General features: G+C 42.8%; 1 protein-coding gene across 1 annotated transcript in view; it reads left to right on the top strand.

The window, feature by feature from the left end:
* inpp5a (inositol polyphosphate-5-phosphatase A) overlaps positions 1-17,103 on the top strand; it is a 471,549-nt gene that overhangs the window by 341,829 nt on the left and 112,617 nt on the right. Inside the window, exons 7-8 of the mRNA XM_068002421.1 lie at positions 10,968-11,020; positions 16,031-16,150. Coding sequence (XP_067858522.1) covers positions 10,968-11,020; positions 16,031-16,150 — 173 coding nt within the window. The remainder of the gene's footprint in view (positions 1-10,967; positions 11,021-16,030; positions 16,151-17,103) is intronic.

A 17,103-nucleotide genomic window follows, 5' to 3' on the forward strand; every position in this document is an offset into this window, starting at 1 on the left:
TGACCAGCGTCACCTGATATACCCAACGCTATTAATTTAATGCATCAGCAGATTTAGAAATGAACATTAATTGGGCGATGCTTCTTGGTAAAGTTTACCCGTTTAGTTCAGTTTTCTTTTTATCAGGCCTTCTCAGCAGGCCTGTCGGTTATTTTTCCTTCTGAATGTCTGTTGTTCTTACTCCAGACAGACTTCTGGTAGAGGGGACAGGAGGCAATATTCATATTTTAAAGCATTAAAATGATTCAAAGTTAAATTCTGGTATATTTTGGATGATTTCCTGATTATCAATGATCCTTCAATGAAAAGGTGCTGAGATATCTCAAAATGACATTGCTGTTCCCCATGGCTACCTGCCCTGTCTGCATACATCCTCAACAATTTTACCAACATGAATTTCAAGAACTTCTATCTCGATGTAAGCTGTCTGTCTGGCATTGGTCAGATTTGCTTCATAACATAGGGCCAGGTGCGAGTCAATAAATGACTCACAGACTTCCCCACAACTGCTACAACAGAAGATAAGATAGGGCACAAAATTGGCAGCGCAAATACTGTAGGGTGGGAGGTTAGACAACGGGGCCGAACCTGGATTCACCACTCACAAAGAATTGGCAATTTGCAAACTGAAAGGTTCGCGGGGGGTGGGGGGAGCAGAAACGCATCTTCTGTCTGCCCCCCCCCCCATCCCTCACTTATGTTCCGGCAGCAGTGTGGGGGTCTGCCTGATGGCGTTCTGGAGCGACCCCAGGAATTCCACCAGATGGATCCCTGCAAGGTCCATTATTGACCACGCCTGCCGAGAAACAAACGGTAATTGATTCCAGGGTGATTGATTATCGCTCCGGACTGAGATTTCTGACATGTGAAAGAATAAAAGAAAATGTTTAAATCTTACTCCTTGGCTTGATCCAGGCCACTGGCACCCTCTTTTGGAGCAGCAGTGTGCCACTCCGAGATTCCGATGAGTGCCCCTGTTGTGCTGCTACAGGCATGGGTGCCTTCACCTATTTTTTAAATGACCCAGCCACGGGATTTGGGGTGGAGTCAAAGCCAAGTCAAGATATTGGGTGGAAAGTTCCGCCTTGCTGCACCTAAGGTGGTGCAATGGCATTCCTGATTTTTTTTTTCCCGTGATGTATCTTCAACATGGGGTAAGACTGTGGAAAGTGAAGTCTTCTATTCTCTGTCTTTCCATGATGCATTCTTTCTGATAGCTTAGCTTGACAGGGTTGGTTTATTTGCCATGCTTATGACTGCAGCATTGGGACTTGCACTAGCAACTGGCATCATTCCTGCAATGCTTCCTCCTGGTCACATGGATTGTTTTTTTTTAATGTGTGATGCAAAGTGTAACCACTGCTCATTAAGCCTTATCCTTTTGTTATGCTTTTAAATCATTGTATCCTCTTGAGATGCCCCCCAATCTCCCTCACTTTCATGCTGTTTCTTAATAATAGGTATGAACTCTTGTCGGAGCCATTGGCACTTCCTTCTGTGTCTCTTTCCCTGCTTGCTTTGTTCAGTTGAATCAACCCTGCTGTGTTGCTGTTTAATTTGATATGGTTTTCCTCAGCAAAATGATAGAAAAGATGAATTGGGACATTGCATGGGACATTATCAATCAAAGTTGTGAGCATTAGTTATTACTCACAGTGCATTCTGACATTAGCCCTCTGTAACCTTTGTCTCCTTGTTGATGTTCCATAGAGGTTTTACCCCATGTAGCTGATGTATTTATGTAGGTGATGTTTATGGAGGTTCTTTAAAAGGTCAGTAAGAGCTTTTTTTAGCCTGAAGCCTACTTTAACTGTGACATTGCACGTGACATGTCTAAAACCACTGTATCATCTTGTGCTTACCAAAAGATTAATGAGGCACCAATCAAACAGTGTCTTAATATTTATATGTATTGTCCATTTACTTAAGTACTGCCATGCGAGTTAAAACATTTTTTTTAGAAACTCTAAGATATGATTTGGCAAGAGACAATTAAACACATCCCTTTTGGTATTTAATCTGCTATATAACACCTAGGTACTCATTTCCAATGGAGATTAATTTGTGGTGAGGTGGCTAAGTGCATGACATCACTAGAAGATCATTCATTAATGTATTTTGGTAGTGGAATTCCTGGAAATGTAATGGTTTTCAACACCTGGGATTTGCTTAAAAGAAATATCCAACATGTGTTTTTGAAGATAAGAAAAAGAATATGGAAAATATATTTATAAATATAAATTATATATTAAATGTGCATCTTTGGAAAATTTACAGAAATGTATTAGGATGCAGGATATATGCAGAGTATTTTATTGTTTCTTTATTAATAAGAAAAGCATGAATGATGTTCCTATTACCTGAGGCTGGTATATCAAAAAGAGTGACTATATTTTTAACATTATACAAAAATATCGATATGTATGGGCATCTGACGATAGTTCATTGTGTCTATTAGTCACTTTGAAAAAGCTGGAAAGTGCCCTTTTGTGGCATTGTGGCTATCATTTTGTTACATTAATAATTATGCTTTGGCGGGATGTGAAGAGCTGAAGAGAGCTACGATGCGGTGCATACTTTTAGTCAATCACATCGTTGATATCCTCAAACACTGTTTCAGATGCCTGAACAGATGGAGGGGAGTGGTACAGGAGAGATCAGTGGGAGTGCTGCAGTATAGCTTGACCAAAGTCTCCAAAGTTATTGTAGCCTGCAGTGACCTGCACAACTTTGCTCTGCATAGCAATGGGCCAGACAGCAGAGTAAGAAGATGAGCATGATCATGAAATATAAGACTTGCTGCCTGAGCAAAGAACAGTTCAAAGGGTAGTGGAAATCTAGAAGTCTCTTCCCCCAAAAAGCTGTTGAGACTAGGTCAATTGAAAATGTCAAAACTGAGATTGATAGATTTATGTTAGGCAAGGATATTAAGGGTTAAGGAACCAAGGCAGGTAGATGGAGTTAAGATACAGATCAACCATGATCTAATTGAATGGCGGAACAGGCTCGAGGGGCTGAATGGCCGACTCCTGTTCCTATGTTTCAGTCAGCAAAAGTCATTAGCTGTGTCCAATAGACCAAATAATCATCCAAGTGTCTTTTACTTCCAATGTACAAAAGTACCACATGTGCCCAATCCCCTCACCAAATAAAGCCTTGCTGCCATTGGGCCCAGCCATACTTCAAGACCCCTAAATGCCACATCATATCTCCCCAACACCCTTAACCTTCCTCATACAAAAAGAACTGTCAGGACACATCTCAGGATCAGTCAACCCAACAAATACTAACCCTTGCATTGTGTGGTGCAAGTGCATTCTGTGTGTTTTGCTTTAGTGATAACTTAGTAAAAGTCTATGGTCTGTTTCTTCTACTTCCTAACTTTCCAAATGTGCTTCTTCTAAGTGTTCCCCCAGTGGGAGGAGGAAGTGAGATGGACAGGGTGTTGGTGTTGGCATCAATCTGAGAGAAATCACAATCATCCTGCTATTCCCCTGCTTCTGGGCAATCTCTCAGCACGGCTACAGATTTTTGTATGAATAGATTGCTGGTCAGCAATGAGGTTGTTGAATCCCTGCATGATGGTTGCTTCAATTTGATTCCCAAACATGGAGCATTCAGACAAGGCAGACAACTGTAGGTTGGAGCCTGTGATCTACAGAGCCCCACTCATAGCATTCTTGACAGTAGCTATACCTGAACTAAGGCCTTTATTGCAGAGGGCCCTGGAGTTGCCATATTCTCCATTGTGGTTTACGGCCTGGTCTGATGGTCATATTGGACAGCACAGATACTGGTTGTAGATTCCTCCATTGATAATCCCAAACTGCAGAGTCTGCTTGGCACATTCAAATGCCTCCATGAAGTGTTGAACTACCAAAATGCATTTGTAGGCAGGTCATGTGAGGTCCAAATGCTTGCACTCAGCAGCTGAAGGAGCCCTGAAGAGTGGCCAATTGGGGCTGTCCATTGGGCTCGGTTACTATCTCCTCTTGAGGGTGCAGAAGAAGAACAAATTTTACAATGCTTGCAGTTGGGTATCTTTTGAAACATTGCTTCACCTGGCAAAACAGTTCAGAATGAAATGCTGCTATGTCTGTGTGTGAGGGAGTGGAGGAATGAACAAATAAGGAGATAGGGAATAAAGAGCAAAGAAACAAATACTAGCCATGAATTTGGGTTTTCAACCTCCCTCCTCCCTTCCCACTGTTGTTTTTAGAGTTTCCATGGCCTTCTCCTCATTAGGAATAAAGGGTCCTTTCTATCTGTAATTTGATTTATTCATTCTCGGGATAAGGCCAGCATTTAATTCCCATCCCTAGTTGCCCTTGAGAATGTAGTAGTGGGCCTTTTTCTTGAACCGCTGCAGTCGTGTAGTGAAGGTACTCCCACAGCGCTGTTAGGTAGGGAGTTCCAGGATTTAGATCCAGCGGTAATGAGGCAATGGCAATATATCTTCCAAGTCGGGATAGTGTTCCCATGCACCAGATGCCGTTGTCCTTTTAGGTGATGGAGATCATGGGTTTGGAAGTTGCTGTCGAAGAAGCCTTGGCGAGTTGCTGCTGTGCATCCTGTAGATAGTACACGCTGCAGCCATGGTGTGGTGCTTTAATAAGCTGTAGAGCATTCCAATCTCAGAATTCACTTTAGGTTTAAACTATTAAGCAAATTTATTTAGCAAAAGATGAACAAGTGAATAAATAACAGTATTATACACATATATATTTACAGCTTATTAACAGTAATAATACACACATATAAAAAGAGCTATCCAGCTTCTTGAAAGGAAACCAATAAAAAGTTGCAATCTAAATGCTAAATTCCCTTTTGTAAGTGACTTTTACATTCATTGTTTTACCATTGTCAGCTTTATATTGTATCTGACTCATTCTGTACCAAACCTGAAAGAGCTTGGTGCTTCAAAATATTTCATCCCTCATTCAGCGTAGTCAGCTCTCACTCTAATGACTGGGTATACAAACAAACACAAACTATAGGAGAGAAAAAGCAAAACAGCTGTCGAAAGAGTGACAATAATGAAGCAGTTTTGTCGTGTTTTAGCTTTACAGTGGGACCTGTGCTAGTCAGAACTGTACCTCTTGGAAATTCTGAACTGTCTCTCGGACTCGAAAAGCTACATCTCCTTAAATATCCCTGAGAATAGTTATAGAGACAGCGTGGATTTGAATAGCTATTAATCACATTCGAAAATAACTGTCAATTACACACAAAACTGAACGAATCACACAGTCTGTCATTGTTAGCTTGGTTCCTCACCTAATGTGAAATGCAGTCTCCCCTTTGACAAGACAGTCTGTAAGACATAAAGACAGGTAGCCAGTCGAGCTTGGTAAGTGTAGAGGAAATGAAAATGCAGGGTTTTATGTAGGTGAGAATGTGAGCAATGGCACTCAATGAATTGTAATTTGTGGAGGTTGGAGGCAGGGAAGGCTTCTAGGAGAACATATGAGAAGTTGGCCAGCAGCAGATGATGAGACGTAGGGCAGATACAGGTTATGTCATCGAGGTAGAACAAAGTGACCTTGAGAATGGAATAGATATGAGGAAGGTAGCTCAGCTTGGGATTGTGCAAACACCTGAAGTGTGCTGCACCTGCCGGGTCCTGATCCCATCTGGATTTGTGGATTCAGTTCATTAAAGTGATGCGGGCACAGGCCCACCCCTCCGCCAAGCATCTGCAACCACAATTAAGGGATGAGAAGCAGCCACTGCTAGGTCTGCAGAAGCAGTAATTGCCGCCAGCTGCCTTTGAAACACAACAACCATAATGGGCTCGATATTAGGAGGGCTGCGGGTTCGCGGCGGGGGGGCTATCGGTGAAATCAGTCTGCCCCGCGCGCGATCGCAGTCTAATTGGATCCACTTACCCGGTCTTCCGGGTTCCCCACTGCTGAGCTGCGTGTCGGGCGGACTTCGCGTGCGCAGTAAGCTCTGTCAGCTGGAGGAGCTCTATTTAAAGGGGCAGTCCTCCACTGACTGATGCTGCAACAAATAGGAAAAATTACAGCATGGAGCAGCCCAGGGGGAAGGCTGCTTCCAGGTTAATGATGCCTCACTTCAGGAATCATTGGATGGGGTGAGGAGGAGGGGGAGGACTGCCCCCCGGTGGGCGGGAGGAAGCGGCCTGCCTCTGCCACCAGGAAGGCCTGGCTCAAGGTGGCAGAGGGGGTCACCTGCACCACCAACATATCGCGCACCTGCATACAGTGCAGGAGGCGCTGCAATGACCTAAGTAGGTCAGCCAAAGTGAGTACACTTACTCATTCCCCTACACTCCGTCTGCCACATCACCGCCCCACCCCACATCTCCTTCTGCACTGCCAACACTACTCTATCACATCACTCCTCACACCCACTCAAACCTCATCCTCATCTTACCTGCACTTACTCACCCCGCCAGCACTCATCCCACCACTACCACTCAACCCAATCCTCATACAATCTCATGGCTCTATCTCATACTCACCCTCTCATGCATCTCTTTCACGGTCAGCCTCACTCAACCTGCCACTACCTGTGCTGCAGCCACAGGGCATGCATCACATATGTGCAGTAGGAAGCGTAAGGCAAACGTGTTGTGAGCATGAAGGGGATGCACAAGGGTGTTTGAGGGTTTGTCATGGTTTTTACTTATATTTAATTTTTGACCAACTCACATCACATATTATATTGGCACCACTACTGCCACGTCTTTGCAAATCTTGTCTGGTTTGTGAAATAATGCCCTTTCCTGAGGATCACAATGAAGACCCACACCTGATGCCACCCACTGTGTCACTGCAGAGTGGGTGTAGGTGTATTTGCAGGGCTCTTTTGTGCAGACGACTGAGAGACGTCGGCGATGTCTCCGGTGGCACCCTGGAAGGATCCGGAGGAGAAGTTGTTGAGGGCAGTGGTGACTTTGACAGCGACAGGTAAGAAGATGGTGCTCGGGCCAGCCGGGAGCAGCTCGGCATGAAGGAGGCTGCAGATGTCCACGACTACATGTCGAGTGACTCTGAGCCTCCGTGTGCACTGCTGCTCAGAGAGGTCCAGGAAGCTGAGCCTCAGTCTGTGGACCCTGTGGGGAGGGTAGTGCCCTCTGCGAAGCATCTCTCTTTGCCTTTGCCCTCCCTCCTGCTGTGCAGGTGGATGTGTCACAGCACTGTGTTGTGGAGCTCCACGTGTCAGAGGTGGACGGCGAGGCTGGTGATGCTGTTCGCCCTCCGAGGAGGTCATGACTGCAGCTACGGCGGCCCCCATCCGGAAGATGTACATCTGAGGGGGTCCGCAAGGCAGGTACATGTGTCTGGACCCCGGGGTAAGTGTGCAAGTTGGTGAATTTCATTGTCAGGAGGAGGGTGGTGGAGGCCAAACTTTGTCCAAAGTGACAGAGTGGCCTCCTGCAATGAGTGAGGGTCTCCCCACACCCCCCCCCCACACCTGTCAAATGGACCTTTGCAGCTGCCACAGGCTGATGGCTGCAACACGTCCATTTGAACTGGGAGTGTTTCCCCCAGTATGGGAAACAGTCCCAGTTGTTTGCAAAATCCCACCCCTCCTGAAATATTCCCTTAATCAGGTCTGTTAAGGACCTGAAATAGCAGAATAAATACTGTCAAGTGGCTCCCCGCCGGCTTTAATTGCCTGAGGGAGTCCCACATGCGGGGGCTACGCGCGCACGTCAGCGCGTCTGTGGGGAACCCGGAAGTGGGCGGGTTGGAGCCGGGCTCCCGACCCGCTCCGGGATTCCTCGATTTTCGGAGCCCCCCCGCCAGGTACGCACCCGATAGCGGGTGCTAATATTGGGCCCATGCCTTCAGCCCTGAGGATCCTGTGGGATAAAGAGGCCTCTTACTTTCTTCGGCTCTTTGGCTTTGCTGCCTGCCTCTCTCAGCCCCTCTAATCAGAGGGGGGCCAGGGGCAAGGGCTAACGACAGCTTCTTCAGGCCCTCCTCCAAATGGATTCCCAATGCGTGTTCCTGGAGGAAAATGAGATGGGAGCTGTTGTTGTGCTCCCTGCTGCTCAATTCCAAGTCATTACAATGCCTGCGCCTGTTGTAGATGCAGGTACTCTATCCACCCCTCTTGGGAAAAGCACGGAAATCCAAGGGTAAAGTAAAGGGGGCAGAGACCAGTGTCATCGTTCTCCATCCTTTTTTCTTCTCCTTTGTGTCTGAAAACTGAGCTTTCCTTGGGCACATAGGAGATGAATATCGGGGCCTTCATTTTAGGGATATTTTACCAATGGTTTGCAAAGCAAAATGATTTTCAAAAAGAAGTTGAAAAAATATTTGAGCGAGTTGATTGGTTTTGTGTGGGTTGTTAGTTGCTGACTGGTAGTGGCAGCTTTTCGTCCCTGTCTAGTGACTGCTCAATATTTGGGCAACCCTTTAATTGAATTATTTCATACCATTTACTGAATATGTGCAAAACACTTTCAGAATAGTACAATCAAAGGTTGAGGAGCTCCCAATTGATCATACAATTCCTATATTACAACAGTGACTACACTTCAAAAGTTATTCTTTGGCTCTAAAGCGCTTTGGGACATCCTGAGGTCGTGAAAGGCACTAGAAAATGCAAGTTCTTTCTTTACTAACTGAAGTGGCTATTTTCTAAAACAAAAGAAAAACCTGTTGTTTTGAAAGACATTCCTGCCGATTTACTGTGAATGGGTGAAAAAGCTAGTCAATCTAGCGCATTGTAATTAATAATGGGAAATGTAAAAATGATTTGTTTTTCCCTTTTTTGGTTGATCATTCTATCATTGCAAGTCTCTGTCATTTTATTTTACTTAATATTTGTGTGTTTTTATGACAGTGGAATTCTATTATAACAGTGACTGCTTGTAGTGATCAGTCATTTATAATAATCAAATTATGCTTTCAAGAACCACAGTTCATCTTGTTCTGTTATTGCAATAATTTATAGTGATCAGTGGAGCTCAATAATAGTTATCACTTTTGCGAGAGTTCCCCATTTTTGAAAGTCACTTCCTTCAATTGTAACATTGTTAATCTACACAGTCTAGTGTATGAATGGGTAATGATCTTACCAATGGGCTGCTGATTGTCATTAACTAGGATCTGGAGGATCACAAGATAATAAAGGATGAGGAAGGCCATTCGGCCCATCTTAATTCATCTATCCAGAGACCCTTACGCCTTTCCCCTTCATTGTAGCATCCAATTGTTTCTTAAATGATTCCAGGGCTTTTTGCCTCCACTATCCTCTCTGGAAGTTTATTCCTCATATTGATCACTCTTTGCATGAAGAATTTATGATATCAGGCCTAAAATTACCTTTTCAACCCATTTCCCATAGTTTTACTTCTGCAGTTTAATTTAAATTAATACTCCAGGTTAACTGTTTCTGCACCATTAACAATCTTGTAATCTCCTGTAAGATCACCTCTCAGACACCTCATTTCTAAGCTGAAAAGCCCAAGTTTCTCCATTCTTTCCTCATAACTCAGACTGCTGACACTGGGGATCAGCCTAGTAACTCTTCTCTGCACTAACTCCAGTGCTTGAGTGTCTCTCTTATTTCTTGGCGACCAGTATTCAAGGTGTGGTCTAACCAGAGCACCATATAGTTTGATCATTACCTCCTCTGACGTCTGTTCTACTGTTTTGGCTACTATTGGCTTTGTTGGTGGCTGCTCTGCATTAGTTGGACATGTTTAGCATCAAATCTACAAAGACTCTTAGGCTTCTTTCTGCTTCCTCCTTCGCTGTTTCGACACCATTCATGGTGCAATGCTGCTCTGCACTCACCAGCACTTTAAACAGCTGAGCAGTGCTCCACTCAGAATGTCAGTTTTGAGTTAAGAGCAATGACAAAGTAAAAATACTAACGTTCTTTTTACAGCACTAACATTCTCACCAGCACATCAAAGAGGAGAGGCTGAGCAGCTATTTAATCAATTGTTACAAGTGTCAGTGATTGCCAGGCACCACTGCTCAGCAGTACAGCATACACTATGGATCATAGGATCACCAGAACACATCATGGATTGCTACCTTCTGATATACTGATCAGTCAGTTATACTGATCATGTGGGCTACTGGCCAATTGATCTTTGTAACAGGATTCCACTGTACTGACTGTACTTTTGCATATGTACGCATGAACCCCACTAAAGTACAGAATTAATGTCTAAGCCTGGTACACTTGTCGAATTAATTGCTAGCAAGCTGATGGACTGAAAAAAGTTCATATGAAGAGATGATCACATGAACATGGGTTTTATGAAAGGGAAATGCTTGCAGCATCCAACTGATGACACTAAATGGCTGTCACTGTACAGATTTGTTCCTCATCCCTTAGCTGCTGGTTAAAAAAATATCTCAGGCCTCTCATCTTCAATTTGTGTTTCTCTTAAATGAAGCAATGGTGCTTGTAAATACTTTGAATTTTGACCTTTAACTGCTACAGGATATGAGCCAGATGCCCAGTGTGCTGTGAATTTCATGGTTATGCTGAACTTCGATCCAGCAGAGTTATGGAATAATACACAATATTCTGACAGTACAAAATGAGTCTCCCCTTTTCCTTGTCAGTTTTGTGTAAATGTTTGTGTTGAGGTATGTTGCAGTTGCATCTTCTCTAAGTATAGTGAGTGTGGGGTGATTAATTTCTTTGCCGAGCTGTTACTTTCCTTCCATCTAGTGGAATGAACTGCGTGTGATTACAGTGATTTATAACCAAAGATAAATTATTGCCACACAAATAAATCAAATGCCTTTTCTTTTCTGGCTCAGTAATTTTCCGCTGCATTTTGATAGTCTTCCACTGTGCTTGTGTTATAAATGACGTGTGCAATATCTCTGATAGCTCAGGATTTGTTTGGGAAAAAACAAGCTCGTGTCAATGCTTAGACTCGGCTTCCACTCTGTGAAGATTGTACTTTGTTCCTCTTAACAATGTTAAATTGACGTCTTACCTTGTTTTTTTATTAATAGTCTAAGTGGTCCAGAAAAGGCTTCATCAGAACACGATGGAGTGTCACTGATTGGTATGTTCCAGTCCTTTTATTTTTAACTTTTGCACTAATTTGAAATTTATTTAATGACAGTAGAGGTACAGATTGGGTAGAGTCATGATTTGACATCCTGACCTTTGTCAGTCATTCCACTGTCATTTGCCACACCATACGTCCTTGAAACTGCATTTGTGATTGAAAGGGTTAATCCATCAGCCCTGGCAATATTTTACATAATGCGTCTGGCATTTTCGCCCTACATTTTAAGTACTTGATTTACCTTAATTCAATGGCAGCAAATGGGTGTGGAATTATCAAGTAAGGAATCTTTTCATAATTTCATTTTTCAGTATTTACCCACAAAATTTCTTCCGCTGTAAGCCACAGAAGTGATCCATAGCAAAACTTCACTGTATTAACAATACTGCAGTCTTTAAAAACCTCCAAGTTGTTATTCTGCTGTGAAATTCTTCCTTCAGATAGGAGTGTGGGATGTTCTGAGCTATGGACCACTCTTTAAAAACAAGATAGATAATTAGTTGGGAAGTAAAGGTATTAAGGGATATGAAGATAAGGAGGAGAATTTGGATTAAAAAGGTAGAGTTGTCATGGCTAATAAAAATTGTGAGGCTGAACAGGCTCGATGGCCCAGATGATCAGATCAGCCAACATCAGATGGTTTTCCTCATGATTTTCTTTCCCTCTTCTGAGATAGAGTGCTCCACTACTGCGAGATGCTTTTTCTGCTCTCCTGGTCCAAAAACATTCACCCTTAGAGTGGTAACCAAGTTCTGAAAGTCATCTGTGACTGATATTTCAGATTGACCTCTGATTAAAAGTCCAAGGTACTGCACTAACCTATACTATAATTCCTCTTGGCTAATAAAATACCTATGGAAAAAATGTTTCCTGACATACTAATGGACAACCTTCCATTTAAGAACAAAGGGTTCTAGAAGCTTCTGGTACGCCATGCCGTATCATTTGTTCCAAAAACATGTAATTTTGTACATTTTTTCATGGGGCTTTTTGACTTGGGAGGGCAGAAAAATCACTCTTGGCAGATCCTGCAGCAGTACCCAGATAGTAAAGTGTGTTTCTGATTTGGGTCACTCCGAATTGATTTCCAGGCCTGTGGAGGTTCAATTCAGTTCCAGGTTGCAGGTGGCCTCTTCCCATTACTGAGGTCACTACAGTGGGTGAGAAGGGAAGGAGACTTGTAATGTTGGTCTCTCTGAATGTAGGAAAAGGAGTAGGCCATTCAGCCCACCAAACCTAGAAAATTGACAACATGCTATAACTGAGGCATATTTTTTAGGGAGAGCTTAGGTGAGACGACTTTGAACTAAAAGAACTCTCTTGACTTTCTTTCCTTTCTTCAATGTATCTTGTCTACCATTTTTGGCCGGTTGATTATATATGATGTCATTGTTTAGATCATGTTGCCACGATTAAAAACTACAAAATTGTTAATTTTGACAATGTTGCCATATTTAACCACAACCTGCTGACAATAAAATGAATGGCATGGATATGAAGGTTATGTGAAATAATCCAGGGTTAGTGTTAATTTGAGATAACAATTTTAATCTTTTTCTCACCAATTTTCCACCCCTCCTCCCTTAAGACATTGACTTCCTGCTGACTACTGCACCACACCCAAACGACCATTCTTTACCTTTGATCCTATACCAGGCCATTGAACCACAGGGTGTATCACAATCAAGCCCAATTCTGTCCTCACTCAATGCCCACTCATGCATGTGTCCAGCAGAGGCCATTGGATAGTGATTGGGATTGGGCACCCTGATTAATTTTCCCCTTCCTAGGCCTGGGACACTGAGACCAATTGCAATGTTCAGCATTGCCCGAGTTAAGATCAGCCAACTCAGCACAGACTGACAATCAAACCTCAGAGCTTCCTAATTTGTAAGGATTAGCTATTCACTGGGTTAGCTCTCTAGATCGAGGTACTAAACAATATTTAATATAGTTCATTTCTAATCATTTCATTCTTGGTCAACGATTTTCTGACCAGACATCCAGAATTAAGGCCAACTGATCCGGACTGATAGGAATTTCAAAGGCTTAATAGTTGCCTTTTCAACATAAATGATCACAAACTCATTTTATATCACAGTGAGAAGGAAATCACTTAACCCTGTGAAGAATGGTCAATTTTCACACGTTTGAACTGTGCTTGTTTTTTAATCCCCTTCCTCCCCTCCTATCCTGAAGAAAACGGCCCTGAATTTACAGGGAATTGTCTCGATCTCATGTTGTAACTTTGCCGGGAGATTGGCGTAAACAGTTGAAAATGGCTAAATCCCTCGTTAGGAATTTGGCCAATCTCCCGCCAAAACTAGGGCAGGACATCAAGACAATCCCCCTCCCCCGTGGACATTCTGGACCAATAGGTGTACATTTATGGTACCGAACCAGAGTTCATGGGGTAAATTTTAACCCCCAAGAACGGGTGGATTGGGGGTGGGTGAGGAGTAAAAATACTCCGTTTTCAAAGCAGGACCACATCCCGGTTCCAACAAGCCTGCTTTTGGGTTTAACCCAGGCAGGTTTGCCTGCGTGTAGAGAGCAGACACCACTTAAAGCCAGCAGGCTGATACTTAAAAGGGCAGTATATCTCATTGAGGTACTTGAGGTATTTAATATTTTGTGTATTGGAATAATAAAATAAGTTTAACCGTATCTGTTCTAGTTTCTCACCGCTTTCAATTTACGTCAGGTGAAAGCAGGCGGGAAGCGCCAGATCCATGAGGTGAGTGCCTTTATTGCACTGCTCGTGGGCTCAGAGGAGCAGGAGTGCTTCTTCCAGGCCCAACAAGCTCACCTGGCCAACAGGACCCCCGCGATCGCCCCCGCCCCACCCCCCGATGATGGCCCCCCAACATGGTGGATCCCCACCTACCTCCGACTCTTCATGCATCCTCTGATCTTCTTCTCACCCCCCACCCCCCCCACCCCCACAATCTTCTTCTCAGCCCCCGGGGCCCCCCGAACCTCTTCTCAGCAGTTCGTGACCCGTCCACTTACCTTCCGGAAATCTTCCCCCTCCCCCCACCTCTGCTCCCTTCTGGAAGTTAAAATTTATCCCCATGAATTCAAATCCCACCATGGCAAGTTGTGAAAATGAATTCAATAAATCTGGTCATTTGTAGGAAGGACCCAGAAAAAATTACCATGAAAGTTGCCGAGTTGTTGTAAGAACCCAACTGGTTCACTAATGTCCTTCAGGGAAGGGAACCTGCCACTCCTACCCTTTCTGGGTTGCATGTGGCTTCAGACCCACATTATGTGGTTGATTCATTATGCTCTCTGAGGTAACCTAGCAAGCCACCCAATTGTCAACTGGGCAATAATTTGCACTCCAGGTGAGGAGCTTGACCCATTAGAAGTGCATATTAACTTTAATAGAGAGAAAATCATTGGGGGAAACGCCTGAATCCCCAAAATGCACCGTGTACTGGGAGCGCAATTTCATAACATTACTCCAGCGACTCATTGATATATAGTTCCACAGGCCCAGCAGCACTCTAGTAACTTGCTGTGTGATTATTCCTTATATGTAAGCCCAGGCAGTAATTGTCAGTAAATATTTAACCATATACAGGCATCACAGATGTCCAATCTGGTCCTCACCTAACACACACACATGCCTACTTTCCAGCAAGGGTAACTGGATAGCCACCAGGCCCTAGAATCCTGCCCAATTTTCTTGCTCCCCCGCTCCCAATGCCAGCGATTTCAAGGCCAGCTGTAATCCCCACACTATTATCTCAGTTGAGATGGATTAACTCCAAATAGATCAGGGACTCGGGACCTTCCTGGGCTAAATGGCTGAGCAGTGCATAATGTGATGCACATACCCACTGGGCTATCATGGGAGCTGTATGATTTTAATTAAGTTCAAAAAATAGTTTCTAGTAGGGGTTGTAGCCCGTCATTATACATATTTATCTCCTATAGGAGCCCACCAAGTAGTTTTGTTGACATGATAGTTCTGTTGTCCCTAATTACACATTACAATTCGGTAATCATCTCTGAATGGTGAAAAGATGGTCATTTCTACGTTGTTTTATTTGTGCCCTACAAATATCAGAGTTCATTATTGGATAACAACACCCTGCGTTGATCTGCCTATGGTAAAAGTGTGATCTGAGTAGGTATTATTCATAGTGAGGATCTTCACATGATAAGAAGAGGTCAATACCTGCAGTCCCTACAATTTAACTTTGGTATCCCAGCTAATATTTTACTGGTCTGGAGGTACTGTGAATGTTCATTGATGCTAATACTGAACTTTAGAAAGCTGAATGAAAGGAATTATTTCAGCAAGGGACTATTTCTTAATGAATGGCATTTTCTGAACAAGGTGAAAATGATTTTTTTTTCCTGTTTTATTTTTATTTTTTGTGTAAAAATGCTACCTCAGTTCTCCTCATAAATCCGTCGCCTGAGAGTGCTTCTAGATGCAGGCTGTAAAACACTTAAAATAATGAAGCTCGGGTTTACAGATTTTTAATAACACTTAATAAACTAATGTATGAAATGGCACATTTTTATGATTGTGTCATTCTTATTGTGAAGCTGCTCTCCAAAGTATGTACATAGGGGTGCATTATTTACTTTTCATGGATTAGATGACAATAACATTCAATATATAAGGTGTGAGCTGACAGGTATAATGAGGTTCCATCTGCGTGGTGATAGATATCAGTGTTTACTTACTATGTATTGTTTAAAAGCAATTCTCCATTAAAACGACCGCGGCAGCATGCTTAGTAAGCAAATATGAATATTGTCAAGGAAAATGGGCAAGCGTCATAATTGAAACAATTTTATTATTTTATTAACCATAATAGTTAATCCCAGCATGTGCAGAGGGCATGTTCAGAAATACAAATGTCTTTGTAAAGCTCTTATTATGGCAGTTTGATATGCAACACTACCATTTTCTAAATTCTGTCATGATCATAAGAGCACTTGCATGATGATTCACTTGTGTGATGGTTATTTTCTTGACAGTGCCTTTGACTTGGTGAACATTCATCTTTTCCATGATGCTTCCAATTTAATTGCTTGGGAAACAAGCCCATCTGTCTACTCAGGAACCCGACAGAAAGCTCTCACTTATGTGCTGGATAGGTAAGCACTATATCTACTTTATATTTTATAGCCTGAAACCAAGTGACTTCTTACATTTTTGAAAATCGTTTGGTTGGAGATGGTGGCCAGCTCCTGAAAAGCTTTATTTTATTTGCATGGTTTATACTGCTGACTGGATCAAGTTCAGTATTGGGAGATAGTGTTAAAGGGTTGCCATCTTCCTGAAAAATATTTGGCATGTGTTTCTTCATTTACTTATAAGCACATAGCATAATGATGTAAATTGCATTGAAATGCATCATTGGCCTACTTGTGTGTGACGTCTTGTGTTGAAAATAATGTATGCCCTTTCCCCTCCCCAAAACAAAAAAAAAGGGTTGCCAAACAGTTTTTCATGACAACAGTGCCCATTTAACTGGATTTGATTTTTAACATATGATAAAAATATAATCAGTAAATTGCCAATTGAAAGATTACAAGGGGTGGAACATTTAACTTCAGCAGGGGCATTAAAGGGGTTTATCGGATCGGCCGCCCATTGAAGGAAAATGAAAATCAGGCAGGGTGTAGAATGGGCCGATCCGCGACCAACCGTTTAACGCTCCTGCCGGAGTTGAAAGTTCCGCCTAAGGTCTCAAAGCTATGTTGGCAAACCTTGCCTCCTGAGTGCCAGAACGCTGTGGTTTTTTCAATGAGTAGAACTTAAGTATTGTTTAAAGCTGCAATAAGTGTAGGTTAATCTGCAATTTGACGCCTGGCAAACAATTATACTGAATCATTTCTTATTGCGGAAGTCAACCAGTATAGAGTTGAATTCTGTTGGGAACCATTCAAATTTAACAAAGCAAAAATGACTGCAAGCATAAAGTAACTATGAGTAATGGACAGTATTAAAATTAATAGCATCGGATACATTAAAACCTGAATGTTTGGCCAGAGCTACTTTTCTCCAAGCATAACTTAAAAAGGCTCAGCTATAAAAAAGCTATCTT

Source organism: Heptranchias perlo, chromosome 21, assembly GCF_035084215.1.
Source record: "Heptranchias perlo isolate sHepPer1 chromosome 21, sHepPer1.hap1, whole genome shotgun sequence".
NCBI classification, from domain to species: Eukaryota; Metazoa; Chordata; class Chondrichthyes; order Hexanchiformes; family Hexanchidae; genus Heptranchias; species Heptranchias perlo.